The 18213-nt window shown below is 38.3% G+C and overlaps 1 protein-coding gene across 1 annotated transcript in view; it reads right to left on the reverse strand.

The window, feature by feature from the left end:
• Window positions 1-2920: 2920 nt before the first annotated feature.
• LOC121927909 (cytosolic carboxypeptidase 6-like) overlaps window positions 2921-18213 on the reverse strand; it is an 827289-nt gene continuing 811996 nt past the window's right edge. Inside the window, exons 9-10 of the mRNA XM_042461947.1 lie at window positions 10669-10765; window positions 2921-4732 (exon numbers count right to left, since the gene is read on the reverse strand). Coding sequence (XP_042317881.1) covers window positions 4612-4732; window positions 10669-10765 — 218 coding nt within the window. The 3' untranslated portion in view covers window positions 2921-4611. The remainder of the gene's footprint in view (window positions 4733-10668; window positions 10766-18213) is intronic.

The following is an 18213-nucleotide window of genomic DNA, read 5'->3' on the forward strand; positions in this document are numbered from 1 at the left end:
TTGTAGTAGTATGGAGCACTGATAGCCAGAAGACTTCACCTGTCTTTTAAAGATAGCCAGACTAGTAATTTTAAACGCTGTTCATTTTATCCACATGAGTAAATTTCATAATATGGTTATGGAAAGATTCCTTTTCCCTCTGTAGAACATTCTCCTGGGAATTTCATATACAATATTTGCAGAAATGGACACAACCTGAGATTGCATTAATGTTCCCCTGGTGATGGAGTCAATCCATTTTGTGTTTCTATAACAGGTTTGCAGCTTGCCAGTAAAGGTGTTTGGTAGCATGACAGAAAAAATAATAATTCAAAGACAGCCTCTCTCCCTGCTCCCCAGTATCTAATCCCCCTTACAGGGAGAGTCCAATTCATCTTAGGCTATCTGTGTTGCAGTTTTGTGGTAGGATTTAGTTGCTATGAGAGCAGAATACACAGAAAACAAATTAGTTTTCTTTTTTTTTAATGTGGTGAGATAATTTACTGTTGCTCAACTTTGGGTGATGTGCGGTACTCTCAACCAATTTCACAAGAATAACAATGCCATTCTAATAACAAGAGTTGTGGAACTGAAAGGATTCAGATATGATTTTTTTTTTGCCCCATGCAGCGGAGCAGTGAATTCTGTCTTTTAAAACTTCCCTGCTAAAATGTCAGTTCTGCTTTTTTCATGTGAGCATTGATGATAAGTCCTCGACCTTTCATGTTGTTTCCCAAAATATGCAAGGGAATTTGTCATCCATCCCATAATAACTCATTAAAATTAGGAAGCTGGGAAGATAACCCTTAGGCCAATAGCATTACAAAAGGGATAGTAATATCATGGAAAAGAGGAATGATGCATAGGTGTGATGTCAGAGGGCAGATGTGTGAAGAGGCGAGGGTCAAAAGGAACTAAGAGTGAAAACAAGCAGGACAGAAAGCATGTGAAAGAAATGTGTGAAAGGTAAATGTACAACACTTTATAAACAAAGGCTAATAATAATAATAATAATAATAATAATAATAATAATAATAATAATAATGGTATAGGTGTGATCCACAGAAGATAATGTGATCCAATCCACTCGGGTACATTTCAATTTCCATATAATTTCCACCATTTGGCTGTAGATAGCATCATGGTTGGAACCAAGATATTTTTGCAGGCAAATCATATTACTCCTTCTGACTGCATTTTCAATTCCAGTGTTATGGTTGGGAAAAAATTCAGGACAAACATTAAGAGAGCTCACTCACAATGAAATGTTGCTTGTATAATCTGTTGACACTTCGTGCAGAGCCTGTGATGCAAAAGGAATTGGGTGTTTTTTGTTCAGATCACTTGCCAGTATTGAAATAGGTGCAAAAGAGCTCCTTTTCTCCCCAGATGTCCCCTGAGTTCATTTGAGCAATAAAGGAAAGGCATCCTGACTTGCACACTTTGTTGCTGTGTGCCTTCAAGTAATTTCTGCCTTGTGGAGACTAAGGCAAACCTATCATGCGGTTTTATTGGCAGAACTTACTCTTTTTTCAAACTGGAGTACAGTTGATAGTTCTCATGTTTTTTGTGTGGGCGCCTTCAAGTTGCTTGTTTACGTATGATGACACCATGAATTGCATGAAGTTTTCTTGTTGTTTTTGTTAACTGCTGTCACATCACCTGTCAACTTATGGTGACTTCATGAATTTCGTAGTTTTCTTAGGCAAAAAATCCTCGGGGTGGTTTTGCCAGTTCTTTCCTCTGAAATATAGCCTACAGCAGCTGGTATTCATCAGCAGTGTCCCATTCAAGTACTAACCAGGGCTGATCCTTCTTAGCTTCCAAGATCAAATAGGATCTGGTGACTTTAGGATATTTATATCCCACAAATCAGCACAGAAGTGTAGAAAGAGACAAAGAATTATGAGCAGGTAGCTACAGATGTTATGCGCAGGAGAGACACTGCTATTTATTTATTTAGCTTTTCCAGTAAGCACATTCATTTACATTTAAAAAGAGGGGGGGACAAAGCCCAGAATCTCTGGAATCCATACTTTGAGCTACATTCAGATTCTGCCAGACCTATCTTCAAAACAAGCAATCAGGAAAAATATCAGTAGATTGCAGAGGCAATGGGAAAAAAGTTCTATGAGATAGAGATACAATAATGGTAGTTCCTGCAGGTCTTGATCTGCATGCATCACTATTAAACAAGATAAATTAAGACAAAACAGAGGCAGCCATGTTTGACTGCAAGAAGAAATTATATACCTCAAAGGAGAAGAAAATAGGAAATGGCATCCAGTCAGGAAGATGGAGGGATGATTGTTGAGCACAAAAGTTTAAGATATAGCGGGAGAGGGTGGGCATGTAGCCCATGGCTGGCATGCCATCCTTTTGTTGACCCCAACCCTTCCCCCAATTTTTTTGTACCCTAATCTATTCTTCTCCCATAACTTGTGCTTAAATGTCATGTTTCTTCATCAGTGCATCTAAAAAAGTGGGTTGATATCCACAAGACCTCATGGTAAAATAAATTAGTCTCAAAGATGTTGCTAGATTCTGTTTCTCTGCCCCCCCCCCCATTTTTTTTTACTTTTCATAACAACAGAAATAGCAAATATAAACAGCAATTGTATCTAATATTTTAATTCAGTGCTCCAAGGGCAAACCAAGATGTTTAACCTGATCTTGTATACAGTGGTACCCCGGGTTACGAAATTAATTCGTTCCGCGGTTAATTTCGTAACCCGAAATACCTTCGTAAGCCGAATTCCCATAGGCGCTAATGGAAAAATAGCTCTCTGCTGCCCTCCGGTGGCGGAAAATAGCGCCGCGGTTTTTTCGTAACCCGAAGAAACCTTCGTAAGCCGAAGCAATAAATCCCTATGGGATTTTTTCGTATCCCGAAAAATTCGTAACCCGGCGCATTCGTATCCCGGGGTACCACTTGTATAACATAACATAAATGCACTGCGAAAGTAACAACAAGTAACTCTGCAAATGTTCTGTTACAACTAAAATGTTTAATTAACACACATATATATACACACTTATGCCTGCTGTATAAACCAGTTTGGAAATCTTCCACTGAAACTTTAAAAAAACAACAACCAAAAAACCCAACCACCTGCAAGGCTAGTCATAAACTAACAGCACTGTACTTTAAATTCACAAGATTTTTTCTTTCCCACTCTGTCTGCCTTTTAAAGTAGATTGCCAAAAGGTCATTTTAATTATCAAGCTTTCTAGTCTAGTCATTATTCTGCTTACAGATGCAAGAAGCCAAAGCTATGTAGCTTCATTGTATGTATTACAGCACTTTTGCATCTCTGAAAATGTACACAATTTAACCTTCACCTTAAAATGATAACAGTATAGAAGAGATTTTATCAACTTGCTTTTCTAAAAGCAGGGGGAGTGGATGTTCATATTTCTTGACTCCCATTCTTCCATATCTTTTTACAAAAATGCTCCAATTGAGCTAGGGCATGGAAATTGGATTGTGAGCACATATACCTATCTGGAGGAGGTCATATGCATAATTCACAAAACTTGTCCTCCATTGGTTGCCAGAGCTGTATGCATTGCCTGAGTCAGAAAATTGCCCATCATGCTGATAGCTGTTCAGGTGAGAGGGCTGTGTTTTGGTCTCCTGATTCCAAAGAACTAATTGGTATGATTGCTGACTTATTGACAAGGCAAATCACACTATTGGACAAGGGGCAATGATGCTACTTTGTAAACTGAAGGCAAAAGACAGAATACTGTTAGATCCAGGTGCACCAGTATTTTGCACCAAATATTATTTTCCTTTCATTTTAGATGAGGAATGGGGAACTTTTGGTCTTCTAGATATTTTGTATTTCAACTTGCATCAGCTCCCCCCGCCGCCGCCAAAAGTGTAGCCTATTGTAGCAGGTTACAGAAAATGAAGCACCCTTCATTTTCCCTCCACCCCAGAGCATAAGATGGCTGTGAAGCTCTCATCTTTAAGAGTTAAGAGGAGAAAGAAAAGGCAAGCCTCTTTGTGATGCAAAACCTATCTAAGTGTTCCTCCTGACTTAGCAACATGTTCACCCCTCCTTCAGAACATCCCAATATAGTCACAGAGTGAAAATAAAAGCCTTTAACACACATTTTAATTCTACAGTTCAGCCAGAAAACCAATGGCAAAATAAAACAGAAATGGTTTTTAGATATTAAAATAGCACATCATGGTGTTCCAGAGAGCACTAGCATGACTTGCACCCATGTAAATGAATCACTTTAACATACATCACTGGCAAATAATGCTTTGGATATAAGACCAACAAATGTAAAAATCATACAGCATCAAGGAAAGCTTTCCTTAGATCTGCCCAGTACTTCAGTGCAACAGTGGGAGGGCTAGCTTTCACATGCTATGTACAATGTAAGTTTTAACGTGTCAAAAAAGAATACATTTTGCAGAAAGATTTGTTTACTTTTGAAGAAAAAGACTTGCAGTTAAAACAACTGTGGGCAAAGTCAACAGTAGCATTTATAAGGAAAGCATTTCTCCTCCATTTTTGAAAAACAATTGGCTAGGAGGAAGGAAAAATGTGCTCCTGCTTCCAGGAGAAAGTGCTACTTCCACCTTCTCTGAAAAGCACATCACTTTTTGGAGGTCTATGTTGAGTGAGCATGTTCCTTAAGAGTCATCTGGGACCTCTTATCTGGCTTGCTGGCACCTTGGTTATTTCCTTGTCCTCGATGGTAGGCATATTGGTAGATGGATGCTTTTTCTTTCCTGCCAATAGATGAAGAACACAAGGAAGTTCAAGGAAATACCTTTTAATGGTGACAGAGCTGCTTTGATTAAACAGTCTTATGACAAATCATTTGGCAGAACCACAGAGCAAAATTGTTTGCCCCCCCCCCCCAAAAAAAACCTACTCAAGGACAAAGTGTAAACAAAAATGTTTTAATTGTATGTATTGATTATATTGTACACCTTATTATTGTTGTGTGCCTTTTGAAACTACAGATTTAAGAGGTTTGTAACTATTTGTAAATTAATAAATAACAGATCAGTTTTTAAAAAACAAATGCTAAAGAGAGATGTAATTTGTTAACAACAACAACAACAAATTACAAAAAGTCTTGTTTCACAGTCACTTGTCATGAACACATATTAAGTGCCTGACTGGAGCCCTTGCACAAACAGCAGCTATGTACTGAATGGTCCTTCCATGCAGTCAGGAATTTCCTATTCATTGATTCCCTGATAGTGAGTCCCATCTCTCTGTGTTGGGATCTGAGTTTGGGTTGAAAGTTGGATTTAAGAAGGCACGAACACTTTTTTTTTTTAACATCCCAATATGGTCAAGCCACTGAAAGCATTCCAATCTTACAAAGTTTTGGATGTAGAGCTCTAATTCATTTGTTTGCCAGCCAAAGTCGACTAAAGAGAAAGCAGGGTAGAGATGATTGGGATACAGATTGTGCTGTGTGAGTCAGAACTGCTTCTGGCATTCTCCAAAGATGAAACTGTTTATCCCCACCATCCCCCTCCCCCCTTTCTTTCCTTTCTGGCTTTGCTAGAAGACAAAATCGAGCTCTATTGGTCTGCATCCAAGTAGCCCAGGTTAAAAATGAGACTGCATTGTTCCAGCCAGCATTTTGATTTCTAAGCCCTTGACAGGGTAATTGTTGTAATGGGGTATTTTGGTGAGCCCTCCGCTGGAAGCTGTCCAAGCAATGATTTTTTTCCCTCCGAATTCTGTAAATGGATCCTTTTCATTGAGCCCACGCAAATGTGTCACAGTTGAAAACTGAAAGGTTCCCCCTCCCCCTTCCAACTGCCTCTAGCAGCAGCTACAAGCACCCAGATCTGCATTTAAAATGTTCAGGCACATGTAGGAGTAAAACTGACAGATTATAATTATCAATAGACAAGGGGGAAAACAAAAATTAATTTCTGAGGCAAAACATATAATTTGCCTTTAAACTGTAATAGCTATGCCATTCCTCATGCAATCTGCTGCTCTACAAAAATCACACTTAAGTTGTCTAAGATTCCAGCATCTTTTCCTTGCCCTAAATTACATTGACCTACTGGAATATGAGGCAGACTTTCAAATGAGTGTTTGCACACCACACGGAAATGTAAAAGTAATAGACAGCAGAGACCATAAACTGATATTGCAACCCTATATATGTGTACCCAGTGATTCTAATGAAGGCCTGTCTAGCTCTATAGTTCTCAGACAAGCCATTTTAAAGTAACAGTTGTGTATCCAAATAAACACCCAGTTATGGCTTTTGGACACCCAGTGAAGATAAACAGATGCATGCAATTTAATCATATGATTCCTTCCCATGTTTAAAAGCCTTTGGCAAGTTATTATTTATTTATTTAGACTGTATTTATGCTCCACTCTTCAGCCACAATGGCTCTCAGAACAGTTTACAGATTGCTAGTTTGACAGTTCCCTGCAAACCAGCAAAATAATAAAATCCACAAATATATATCTTTTAAAATCCTATATCCATTGTGGGTTAGCGATTTTGTGTTTTCTTCTTTTTAATTCAGGCATTTCCTGGTTTGGGAGGCGGGGGCGGAAGATAATAAAAATTGCTAAGATATTGATGTGCGCAAATGTATTTGCAGCTCTGTTGGCTTCCTCCCTAGAAAAAACCCTCACTTTCAACACAGTCTGAAGCTTCCACTTATGAACCTGGAAGAATGCCAATAACCAATAAAAATTTATTTTAAAAATGCCCTGTCTTGGAAATAATAAATTACAAGTAGACTAGTTACCTGCAATAAGTTACTTTTCTTGGCATCACAGTAACATTTTAAAAGCATCTGGAACCAAATCCCTTTACTGGTGTAAATATTAATGGTCTTGGGTTATTTTTAGATAATACCTTTCAAAGGCACTTTAGAAGCATTTGACAGAAATTTTTCAGGTTTTATGCTATTTTTAAAATTAACCCCAAGCTTTTCTTTTTAAAAGGAATGGCACAAAAGTAGAAAGCGGGGGGGGGGGGGGGATTATGCAACCAGTTGCTTTTTTGAAAAAAAAAGTGTATTGTGTAGTAGCAACAGCTCACTTACAAACACAATAAATATACAGGAATAAATTACTCTTAAAAAGTAATTTTCCAATCTCAGATAATTCTGTAATAGTCCAAGATAGTAAAACACATCTCTTTCACAGAAGCTGTTGTGATTCTGGGGATGGGTTTCAGATTTTAGTAGGTTATAGAACCTGAAGGCAAGCTAAAAAAAAAGCTCAAGCTCTTTCCTTGATTTCAGTAGCTGATAGTGGGGCTTGACAGACCGCCCCAAAAGGGTGGGCTGGGAGCTGTCCGTTTTTCCTCTGGAGGGACGCCACAGCAGCCAAACTGTGCGGTGTCTCTCTGGACCAAAAAGAACCCGGAAAAACCAGGTTCTTTTCAATCCACGTGGCGGACATCACAAGTACACCATTCGTGTACTGTGGCACATCCGTGATGCAAGTGCAGCACCGCAAGGTATGGACATGCGCCCCATGTGGACGGGGCCACACAGTCATGGTGCCGCTGGCACGAACTAGGGTTCCAGAGCATGCGGTTGCTGCATGCTCCAGAATCCTATAATCAGCACTTCCTATAATCAGCGCTTCTCACCTGTCTGTCTCGGGCCAATATTTCATATTGACTGGAGCTAAAAACCAAAAAATGATGGCCTGCAACACTCGTTCATTTCTACCCCATAAAACAAAGAATCCTTAAAATAGCTGTGGCAACTTATGATATGGAAATGTAATCTTAAGACTGAGTCAGTTCCTCATCATCAGACGTGAAAGAAAGTGTATCTTATGAAAATATGCTCAGTCTGAAATGGCATTTAATTAAACTGGATTTACTAAATGGTTCAGAAGACATGTTTTCCAATTAACTCAAGCATTGCACAGACAGGTTATTTCTGTGCCTGCAAACCTTCATTTCTCTGACATCAGAGTTCCAACTTTGGGAGAGGTGACAAGTGGGAGGATTGGGATGTTTTCCATGGGCAAACCTGCAGAGGCTTGGATATGCAGGATCCCAATCCCTCCATGTATTGTACTCCCTCAACTGTTCCAATTTGGTGGGGCAGTCCCAGTTCTTCTGTCTTTTCACTTTTTCAGTTGCTTTTAAAATGTTCCAGTTTTTCTTTTCTCATCCCATTTTCCTCTTTTGTTCTCAGTTTACTTCAGTTGCTGCAAACTGAGTTCAAATGCAAAGTAATCTGCATTCAACCAACTCAGGAGTAGTGGAGAAGGAGAGGAGAGGTAGAATCCTATCCTTCCCAGTAGGCTCAGGCTAAATTTTATTTATTTATTTACTTTATTTTATCAAACGGTTGGAGCCTCTCCCTGTTTTTCTGTTCGTCCTCATTAATAATATTTGCCATCTTGACCACACTCTGATGTTCCATGCCTATATGTGTCCCAGTTTCCATCTTGCAAAACATAATTACATTAATTAAAAATTGTTTGCAACTGCTAATATAGAGAAATGTGCACAAAATACATAAGAATTTCTATGTGGATTTTTAGTTTAACATCACAAATGGATGTAGATATGGGACAGAATACACTCAAGATAGGAAACACAATAAACTGAGAGAAACTGACAGATGAACAGTTCTGTCCATCTCTATAAGCACAGTTTATGCAGTCCACAACACTGTTTCCCTCACTGAAAAGTTAAAAAGAATGTTTTTAAAAAGGTAATAAAGGTGATAAGGGGGGGGGGGGGGGGTTGATCTACATCATCTTCACAATATAAAGAAGTTATTTTGTATTCTAAATTCAGCCTCCACAGTGACAATATACTCCAACCACTTACTGGCAGGTAAAAGGTTAAGAAAAAATGGAGTGAGCCAAGACATATTTAATATAATTTTGATTCATGAGACTTTGTCTAATCAGTCTCATTTTCTGAGCTATCACTATTAGCACTTTTTTTGCTTGTTTTGAACCTTCAGTTTTTATCACCTTTGGTACATGTAATATCTGAAAAATCACCTGGATTGAGACAAGCTTGTCTCATCTTTCATATCTCAGTTCATTTCCTACAAGTGTGTATTTCTAAATGGAGAACACTTTTTCACATGCAAAGAATGAAGTGATCTTGAGCAGGCAAGAAGCAAAAGAAGTCAGAGGACATATTGAGCAAAGGCTCTGCTACTATCTTGCATAAGGTATCTATGTGACAGAATTTCAGACTGAATGCCTGACCAAATGTGTGAAGATATTCTGCAGTCAGTGACATTTTAAAAGTGTTTTCCAACATAAATTCTTTAATATGCTTAAAAATCAATTAGAGGAGGAGTAAAGGCCAGATAGCTATAAACACCTTGTAAACAATTTATTTATCACCCTAAATTAACTATATAACAATATTGTCAGAGTTTAGTCTTGTGTGGGGAAACCAAAATGTCTTGTGGCATTTGAAAGTAAAGACTAACAAGTTTTATTTGGGCATAGGTATTTGTAAACTGTAGCGTGAGCCTCTGGTGTAGTTTGCAGTTGTTCACAAAAGTTTATAATAAATAAAGCTTCTTAATCTTTAAAATGCTTTTGTAGTTTTTGCACAGCATTTGTTTGGGGTTTTATTATGGATTTTTTTGTTTGTTTTAAAAAGACCTTGGGGAAAATGGGAAATCACACCCTCCAATTATCCCATTTTGGTAGGGGCAGTGGATTAATCCTGCACTGCAGAAATAATGAAGCTCAACACTGGTTTAATAGCCACGGTTTCATCCTATGGAATGCTGGGATTTGTAGTTTGTTGTGGCACCAGAGCTCTCTGAAAGAGAAGGCTAAATATCTCACAAAACTATAAATCTCAGAATTCCATTGCATTGAGCCATGACCATTAAAGCAATGTGAATGGCATTATTTCTGCAGTGCAGATTAGACCTATAGTGCCATTTTTCAACTGCTTTTTAAAATGTCTCAGTTTCTCTCTCTTCCTCCTACTTTCCCTTATTGTTCTCAGCTTAGTTTGTATTCAGTTAATTTGGAAATTCAGTGGAAAGATGATGGAGGGGGGATCCTGCTCCTCCTAGTTGGCATAGGCAAAAGCAAGCTGCTGCAGCCCCTGCTAGTTTGCCTGTTCTTCCTCAGCAATACATTTTGCCATGTTGACCACACTGTACAGTTGTTGGCTGTGTGCCCTAGTTTACAGCTTTTAAATGCTGGCAAATATGGGGAAATCCTACTGTCTCTAACTTGAACTTGACATACCTCTGTGTTTTGGAGAATTAGAGATTTTCAGGAGTTGGTCTAAACAAACTGCACACTGGGAAGGTAAAAAGGTTTTGATAATACTAGCAATATTTCCCAAGAGAGATCCAAAGATATTCCTAAAATATGATAAACTAAGAACAGTTCTCTAAATAAGTTCTCAGCCCACTTCTGGATAATTATTTTCTATAACTCCTTTAATAAGTGAAGGGTTAAATTCATCCATGCCGATCTCATCCTTTCTGCCTGGGTTTCTTCAGAACCACTGAGACACAGGATTATCAAATGATGACCAAATTTTGGCAATGCCATCCACAACCAAGATTGTCATCCACAGCATTTGTTTTGGTAATTTTATAACCAAGTTTATTTTATTTTTTACAAATTTCACAATGTTTTAAACAAAAATCAAGGTAAGGAAAAAAAAATGTAAAACCAGACAGATAGGTTACAAAAGTCTTACCATGTACGTGAAATGGGTGCCAAAGGTCTTTGTGTAATGGCGTTCAGTCTGTAGTAATCCAAAAATGTTCTGGCCACGTTCCTTCCTAGTTTCATATCTGGGAATGCTTAATTAAGGAGGATTGTTTAAAATAGTTTCTAAAAAGCTAAATACACCATAAAGGTAAATTACTGTGAAATAATGTGATGCATAAGCAAATTTTAGAGGAATTGTGCAAAAGAGGTGAAATATTCAGGAATGATCTACATGTTTATTAGCTCCAGAGCTCCCCCTAGCATTAATTAATCAAGCACAGCAGATGGTAGATGCTGCTAGTGTCTGGATCAGTCTCCTCAGCTATTCCTCCTAAGCTTCCTCGTCCATTCTCCTCCATTGGACCATGTGTGTTAGAAAGCCTCCCCTGCTCACCCCAAGCATCGCCTGATGTCCTTGGCTGAAGTGGAGGATTGACATTAATGTTTAATTAAACACCTGGGGCTGGTTACAGGAAATGCACAAGTCGCTTGTTACAGCAGCAACTAGTTTGTTTCCTAATACAATTAAAAATTTATGCCCTATAAAGCCCTACATAGGTTCTGTCTAGCCTGTTCAAAAGGCTGCATTCTCCCATATGAGCCAGTCATCTTTTAGTCCCACTACCTCATAAGCGCTTTTGGTGGTTCTTCTAGGTGGCTATTCACATGGCATGGAACTGGCCTTTCAAGAGAAACTGGATTGGCCCTCTCCCACATGCCTTTACACGAGCAGGCAAAAATCTTTCTATGGCAAATACATAGTCCAAAAGCTAGGGAGCCTTCCTCCATCCCCACAGCTCCTGCCATGGAGGGAGAAAATGGCAGGAGAGGAACATAATGTTGGTTCTAGCAGTCCTTGCACACCTAAATAGAAGTACTTCCTTGCCACTGTCTTTCCCTCCACCCTCTTCTATAAAGAGAGGGTCCCTGGCAGGGCAGTGGTGTGTGTGTGTGTGTGTGTGTGTGTGTGTGTTTGTGTGTGTTTGTGTGTGTGTTTGTGTGTGTGTGAACATTTTTTAAAAGAATGGGCCCTCTTACAGTAGGTGACAAAGGAAGACTTTCCTCTTTTCCACACAAGACCCCTAGGGTATGACACTATTTTCATAGATGCTGGCAATTTCTGCAGGTATGCATGTGCTTTATTCCCTTTTAAATTATGTTCTGAACTCCCTGGTGCTGGAAGAAAGGTAAAGTATCAGTCAAACAAACAAACAGCTAGTCTGATTGATTTCTGTATGGGGAAAGGGTCACCAACTTAAATGTATGCATCAAACCTGAGATGCCTTGGGTCTATGTCACCTGTTGTCATTTTTATTCACACAAACAGTTATTTCAATATTAAAGCATACTTCCACCTGTTTCAATTGATAGGGAGAGACAGGTAAGGAATAACAATTTCATAATCAACAGCAACAATAATTACACAAATACCCGTGTGATTTTGCCATTCTACAGCAGTTGTTCAGCTCATGTAAGATCACATCCTGAGGTCTTGATTGCATAGCTCTACTGCACACTCAGCTTGAGATCCTACACTATGGTTCCATAGTATTAATATACACACATAGTTATGCAGTGTTTAGACTATACCATGCTTATTGTGAATGCTGACATTGCACAACCAGTAACACATTTCCTATTGTGGTTGCTTTCTGTCTCATTGCACAGTGAAAAATGAAGCTAAAGTTCAGGCTGGTTTAACAACGCCAGTGAATCGAATGGTAAACTGAAGGTTCTTGCAATTATACACTAGCCAAGAACAAGTGCAACAGTTCAATAAGAAGAATACGTGAAACACGTTGCACATTCATGAACTGAATATGACCATAGTATAATAGCTGAAAAAGTACAACCACACACATAAGGGAAATATACATGTGTTTACTGCACCAACAGGATTCCAGCTGCAATCTTCCACTGATTCAAAATGGATGAAGAACAATATCAGAACTGGGGATAAGTGAACAAATGCTGGATACTTTAGGAGTAATAAAGCAATTTTTCAAATGCATAATACACAGACCATCCCAGAATATCCTACTATAAATGTGCAAAATATTATGATGGGCAGTGATTTTGTGAGGATTTCTATTTTTGTGGATAAAGGTATTATAGCTTTTGTGACTGTGGAAACTTTGTGCCACGTACTAAAATTGTGATTAACTATTCCCTGCTTTGAATCTTCAGAAGTATAATATTTCTTGGTTTCTATATTATATTTCTGAGTTATAACAAAGATTCTAAATTCTAAATGAAACTTTCATTATTCTTCCCACGTACACATATGAGGGAAATAAAACAAATGACTACAAGATGCAAGGTTTACACTCAGTGGAGAAAGCCACACTCATGATTGTTTGTTTTTTTAAACAAAGAAAACAACTAATGTAAAATAATCTAACACTTAGGCCTGTGGCAGAAAGCTGACCAATACAGGTACTACACAAAAGAAACCAATCTAAATAGTTTCTAAATGAATTAAAGCCTAATTGTAGAAATGAGCCTCTGAATGATTGCAATTAAATTGGTAGAGATGACAAAGTGATAGATATGTAGGATCAACTTGTGCTGGCAAAGTTCAAGTTTTTAATATTTTGCTTCTATTAAGTCTTTGGCTCGCATACAACAGATATGGGGATAAACTAGTGCCTGGACTATTCCACTTAAGGTTGTAGGTTAAGGTAATACCACACAGCAAAATAGCATGGCAAGGAAAATGTTACTAGAACCATCTTCAAGATAGTTTTCTATGTGGAAGGTGTTTGTTGTTCCTATACAAAAGAATTCAGTCATGTGCAGTCTCTTCTACATTCCCAAGTGACACAGTCCAGATTTACCACCTCATTTACTGACTTTAAAAACAGGGGTTCAGACTCCTGAAGATAACTAAGCTTTCATTTTCTTTGAGGGTGAGATTAATTAAAAATAAAAAACACAATGATCACTTCAACCAACGTCTGACATCAGCTCATAAGCAACACTATTTTTCTTGACTAATTTGCTTCAGTTTGAAATTAAGACAGACAAGTAAATGGTAAATAAAGTAAATCAGCTTGAAGTGCCAGCGTGTGGGCAACATGGGGATACAGCGTTTGGATGATGCATGCCCCCTGTCAGTATCTTGCTACCCAACTGATCGCTCAGTGGCCAGCATCATGCAGCTCCCTTGGCACAGATATACGTGCCACATGCTGAAAATAGTGCCGAAAAGTGCTGCAACAGTGGCAAAGGTGCCTTTTTGTCAGCTCTAAAAGAAGTGGCATTTTGCCATTGGGTCTTCCATTATAATTATTACATCATCAGCAAAGAGTCTAATCTTGTAATTATGTTTTTTAATCTTGGCCCCTCTTAAATGATTATTTGACTTTATATCTTTTATTAATAATTCTGATTAGCAAAAATAGGAGCAGCGAAAGAAGGCAGCCTTGTCATATGCCTCTCTGGACTTTTATAAATTTAGGTCTTTCTCGACTGATTCTTATTTAAGTTTTTTAGTTATTATAGGTCTTTCCCAGCCAATGGATAAAATTATTCCCTACCTTAATTTTTTTAACAACTCCAATAACATGTCCCAATTGACTGAGTCAAAAGCCTTTTCCAAATTTAAAAAAAAAAAAAAACCAAACCAAACCCCCCGTGAGTCATTTTATCGAAAAGAAATGATTAAAGAAGGAAAATGGTACAAATATAAAGATATATTGGAAATGAAAGATGGGAAGTGGGAAATGAAATCAAGAGAAAAATTGAATACAGAAAGTTGGAATATTAATTGGTTCACACACAGACAAATTTGGGAAAGATATAACTTTAGAACATTTGGGTTTGAATTGAACAAAGAAAAAATCTGAATTGGGGGAAATTTTAACAGAGGAGAAAGACAAACTGATTGGGAAGTTACATAGTGTTATTTTAAAGATATGAGATGGAAGATGAAACGGTTAAGGAGCAAATGATCAAATGGGCAAAAAATATTGGGCACCCCATTCTAATGTCCCAATGGGAAAAAGTGTGGGAAAATGGTATTTAATTCACAGTCTCTCAGAATCTAAGAGAAAATTTCTATAAAATGTTTTTTCAATGGTACCTATCACCAGATAAAATTGCAAAAATTCATAAAACAAAAATTAATATTTCTTGGAAGTGTAAAAAAGAAATAGGCACGTTCTACTATTGTTGATGGACGTACAAATCAGCAAAAAAGTACTAGAAGATTATAAATGATCAAATTAGTGAGATCTGGGGGGGGGATACAGTCTTACATTGTCTTACTTTATGGTGTAGAAATTTGCATTATGAATCTGAAAAAATATTATTGTTTGATCATATACTGCTCAGCAGGACTAGTCCTACCACTAGGTTGAATGAAAAAGTCACTTCAGATAGCAGAGAATGGAAGAAAAACATCCTGTGTTGTGTACTTCTCTAGACAGCTTTAAATGAAGAGAGAGGATGGTATTTCTTTCAGTGTTGCAGGTACAGTCAACTTCTAGTTGTGTTGCCTTTTGTACATAGAATAAGAGACGGTAACATTTTGTTTCCACTCCAGACAGCACATTGTTCTTGGCTGGCTCTTTTCCTCCATCACTTTTGAAGTTTTCCAGATATTGTTGGAAACAACATTTTCCACGTGTTGAAGGAGATTAAACCATTTATTGTCACTGTGTTTCCGTTTCTCTGATGTCATTAAGATGGACCCATCTTTCTACTTTCACCAGCTAATGAACAAGGTAATTGAAATGAAAATTCTGATTCTTAAATCAGATGTGAAGGAGACTATTATCCACTGTAAGTATAGTTCTTCAATCCAATGGGATAAAGTTCAAATTGTCCAGATCAGATTTCTTCAGAACCTTTTTCAGATTAAATAGTTCTTTCTGTCATGTCATGGGAAATGAGAAAATAGTGAGCTTGATAGTACGAAAAACTCCCATTACTGTTGATCTCAAGACTACATCCAAATGATGGGGTGCTATCATTCACAATCACCACTATTTCATTATAGATTATGGTGTTTGATTATTGATTTACTGTCTAATTAAATCTGTTCAGCTCCTCCAGCACTCTGTCTCAAGACTTATTACAAACAATGGCTGGAATCCTGTTGAGTAGTTAAGTTACAAATGCTTAACCTAGAGTTATGCACTTGTGGCTGTTTAATATTCATGGTCTCTATGTAGTTGTTAATTAAGGGAATACATAAGGAACATGGAGTCCCGCAATCCACATTTATAGAGAAGCAGCCACTGTGATTAATGGGAGTCTCTTCCTCATTGGTCAGGAAGCAGCTATCTGAAGATCCCACCCCTCCTTGCACAAGCGATCTTTGGCAAGAGTGGGAATTCAGACAGGAGTTTTGCTTCTGCCTATTACACTGGAGATCACTCACAAGGAGTGGTGACATCAGTTAGATGTTTCCCAAGTGACAAGGGAACAGACCACCACCAATCGCAGCTGCTCCTGCCCAGTAAGTGGAGATTGGGGAGACTGGGGCAGAATTTACTATGTAGCATTTTAGCTCCAATGCTTATGCATTTGTAATGCTCCAAGAGGATGCCAGCCTGCAAACTTAGGCCTTGCTCACTATTTTGTGACATTTTGGCTGGTCACAATCTTCTTTTTTTCTTCTGACATTTTAGCTCTGCTGCTACTGCTGCTCATATTTTGCTATTCTTCTTCCATTTTCCTGCTCTTCTCCTTCAACATGTTTCCTGGTCCCAATCTTTCTTCTTTTTCCAGAATTTTGATTCATCCCTGTCTTTATTTCCCAATGGTGGTGGTGGCAGTGGCAACAATGATGACTGTGATGTAATTTTATACCACCTTTCTGTCATATTGCACTAAATGTATTGCTGTAATGTGTATTTTAATTTCTGGGGGAGGTAAGTTCCATTAGAAGATATTTGAATATAAGTAGGAAAACCAAGTCAGTTTTCAGGTTCTTAAGTCAAGGTCTTTTATAAGACAACACAGTATCTTTTGCAACTCTTCCTCCCCCTGAAAGTTTGGTATGAATTGCTTAAATTCAACTTGATAAGAACAGTTAACCATTTCATACACTGGGAGTAAGCACCCATACAATTCAGTGGAACTTTTGTGTAGATATGCATAGAATTGCATCATTAAGTATGCACACACATGAATGTGCACGCACACATACAGTACATACAGCTCCAGATCTTCTCATATCTACATGGGTGAATGTCCAACTGAACTCATAAATAAACATGCATAGATACTTATGATTCTGTGTGTCGTATGGAGCATTTCTTTACTAAGATCATCTGTGTGTTGCCTCTGCTTTAATCATAAACTGTCCCACATACACAATTAAATCCTATAGCATGGATATTTTCTGCAGCACTTTAGATTGTACATCTTTGCCAGGACCTATTGTTTTTGTTTGTTTTTGTTTGCGATGGTACACTGATGTGATGGTCCATTGGTGACACTATATAAATGGAGGAGAAAGAGGAGGAGGAGGATAGCATCTATCTAATATGTCCTTCCCTGAAAAACAGCACAGGCCACTCACCACATTTATGGGTTTCTCTTTTTGCAGTTTTGATTGTGATTTTGTAGCTGCTGCTGAACTAGCTCAATCTCCTCTCCCTCTCCCTACCTTCTTCCTGCCAACAGTGCCAGCCCATTACTCCCTTTCCCACAAAGTGCCAAGGTAAGAAAGAGAGTGACAGGCTGGAGCTGTTGGCTGAACAGAAGGTGGAGAGTTGGGGTAAGGTGGTGGCCACTGGCTGCTTAATTTTTTTAAAAGTGTCCTAGAAGGACACAGTCAGAAGAATATCTGGCTAAGGCATCATGGGGCCAAGTGAGTAATGGGCTGGCACAGTTGGCAAGACTGGAGGCAAAGGAGTGGGGTGAGGAGGTGGATCATCCATCAGCTGCTTAGATCGGTTTCAGTGTCCAAAGTATGGGCTGGGGCTGTTGGCGGGAAAGGAGTCTGCAGCATGCATGCTGGGTTGGGTGCAGGTTTACAATATTTATATTGTTTTTCAATTTTCCTGTGCTAAAACCCTCCAAATCTGGAGGGCAGACTGTATTTTTGATCATCTCTAAAATACTATTACTCCTATGGTTTCTGTTTGAAACTATCTTGGGCTATACAGCATTATCAGCTTCTTCAGTATATATTTCTGTTTTGTTTAGTGTTTACATACCTCTTGTGGTTGATGTATCTGTTATGTATTATATATCTGTTATCTGTTATGCTGGGCACGTGGAAATGTGTTATACAATAATTTTCTGAACATTACCTCCAAAGATTTGTTTTAGGTTCTGTATTTACTGTTCTTATCTAGATGAATTGGTGAAATCTTATGCTTCCAAAAACTATTGTCAACACTTTATTTTCTACTAGATCATAGCTTGGAGCGAGGGGTAATTATCAATGCATTAGAAGGATGGGTATAAGAAAACCCTTCTGCAATTACCCAGCTGCTAATTTTGCAACTGCTGCAAGTACTGTGTTGTTCATAACGTGTTGTACAGTCACCCCTCCTAGTGCGTGGATTTCGGA

The sequence above is a fragment of the Sceloporus undulatus genome, chromosome 4 (assembly GCF_019175285.1).
Source record: "Sceloporus undulatus isolate JIND9_A2432 ecotype Alabama chromosome 4, SceUnd_v1.1, whole genome shotgun sequence".
Classification (NCBI taxonomy): Eukaryota; Metazoa; Chordata; class Lepidosauria; order Squamata; family Phrynosomatidae; genus Sceloporus; species Sceloporus undulatus.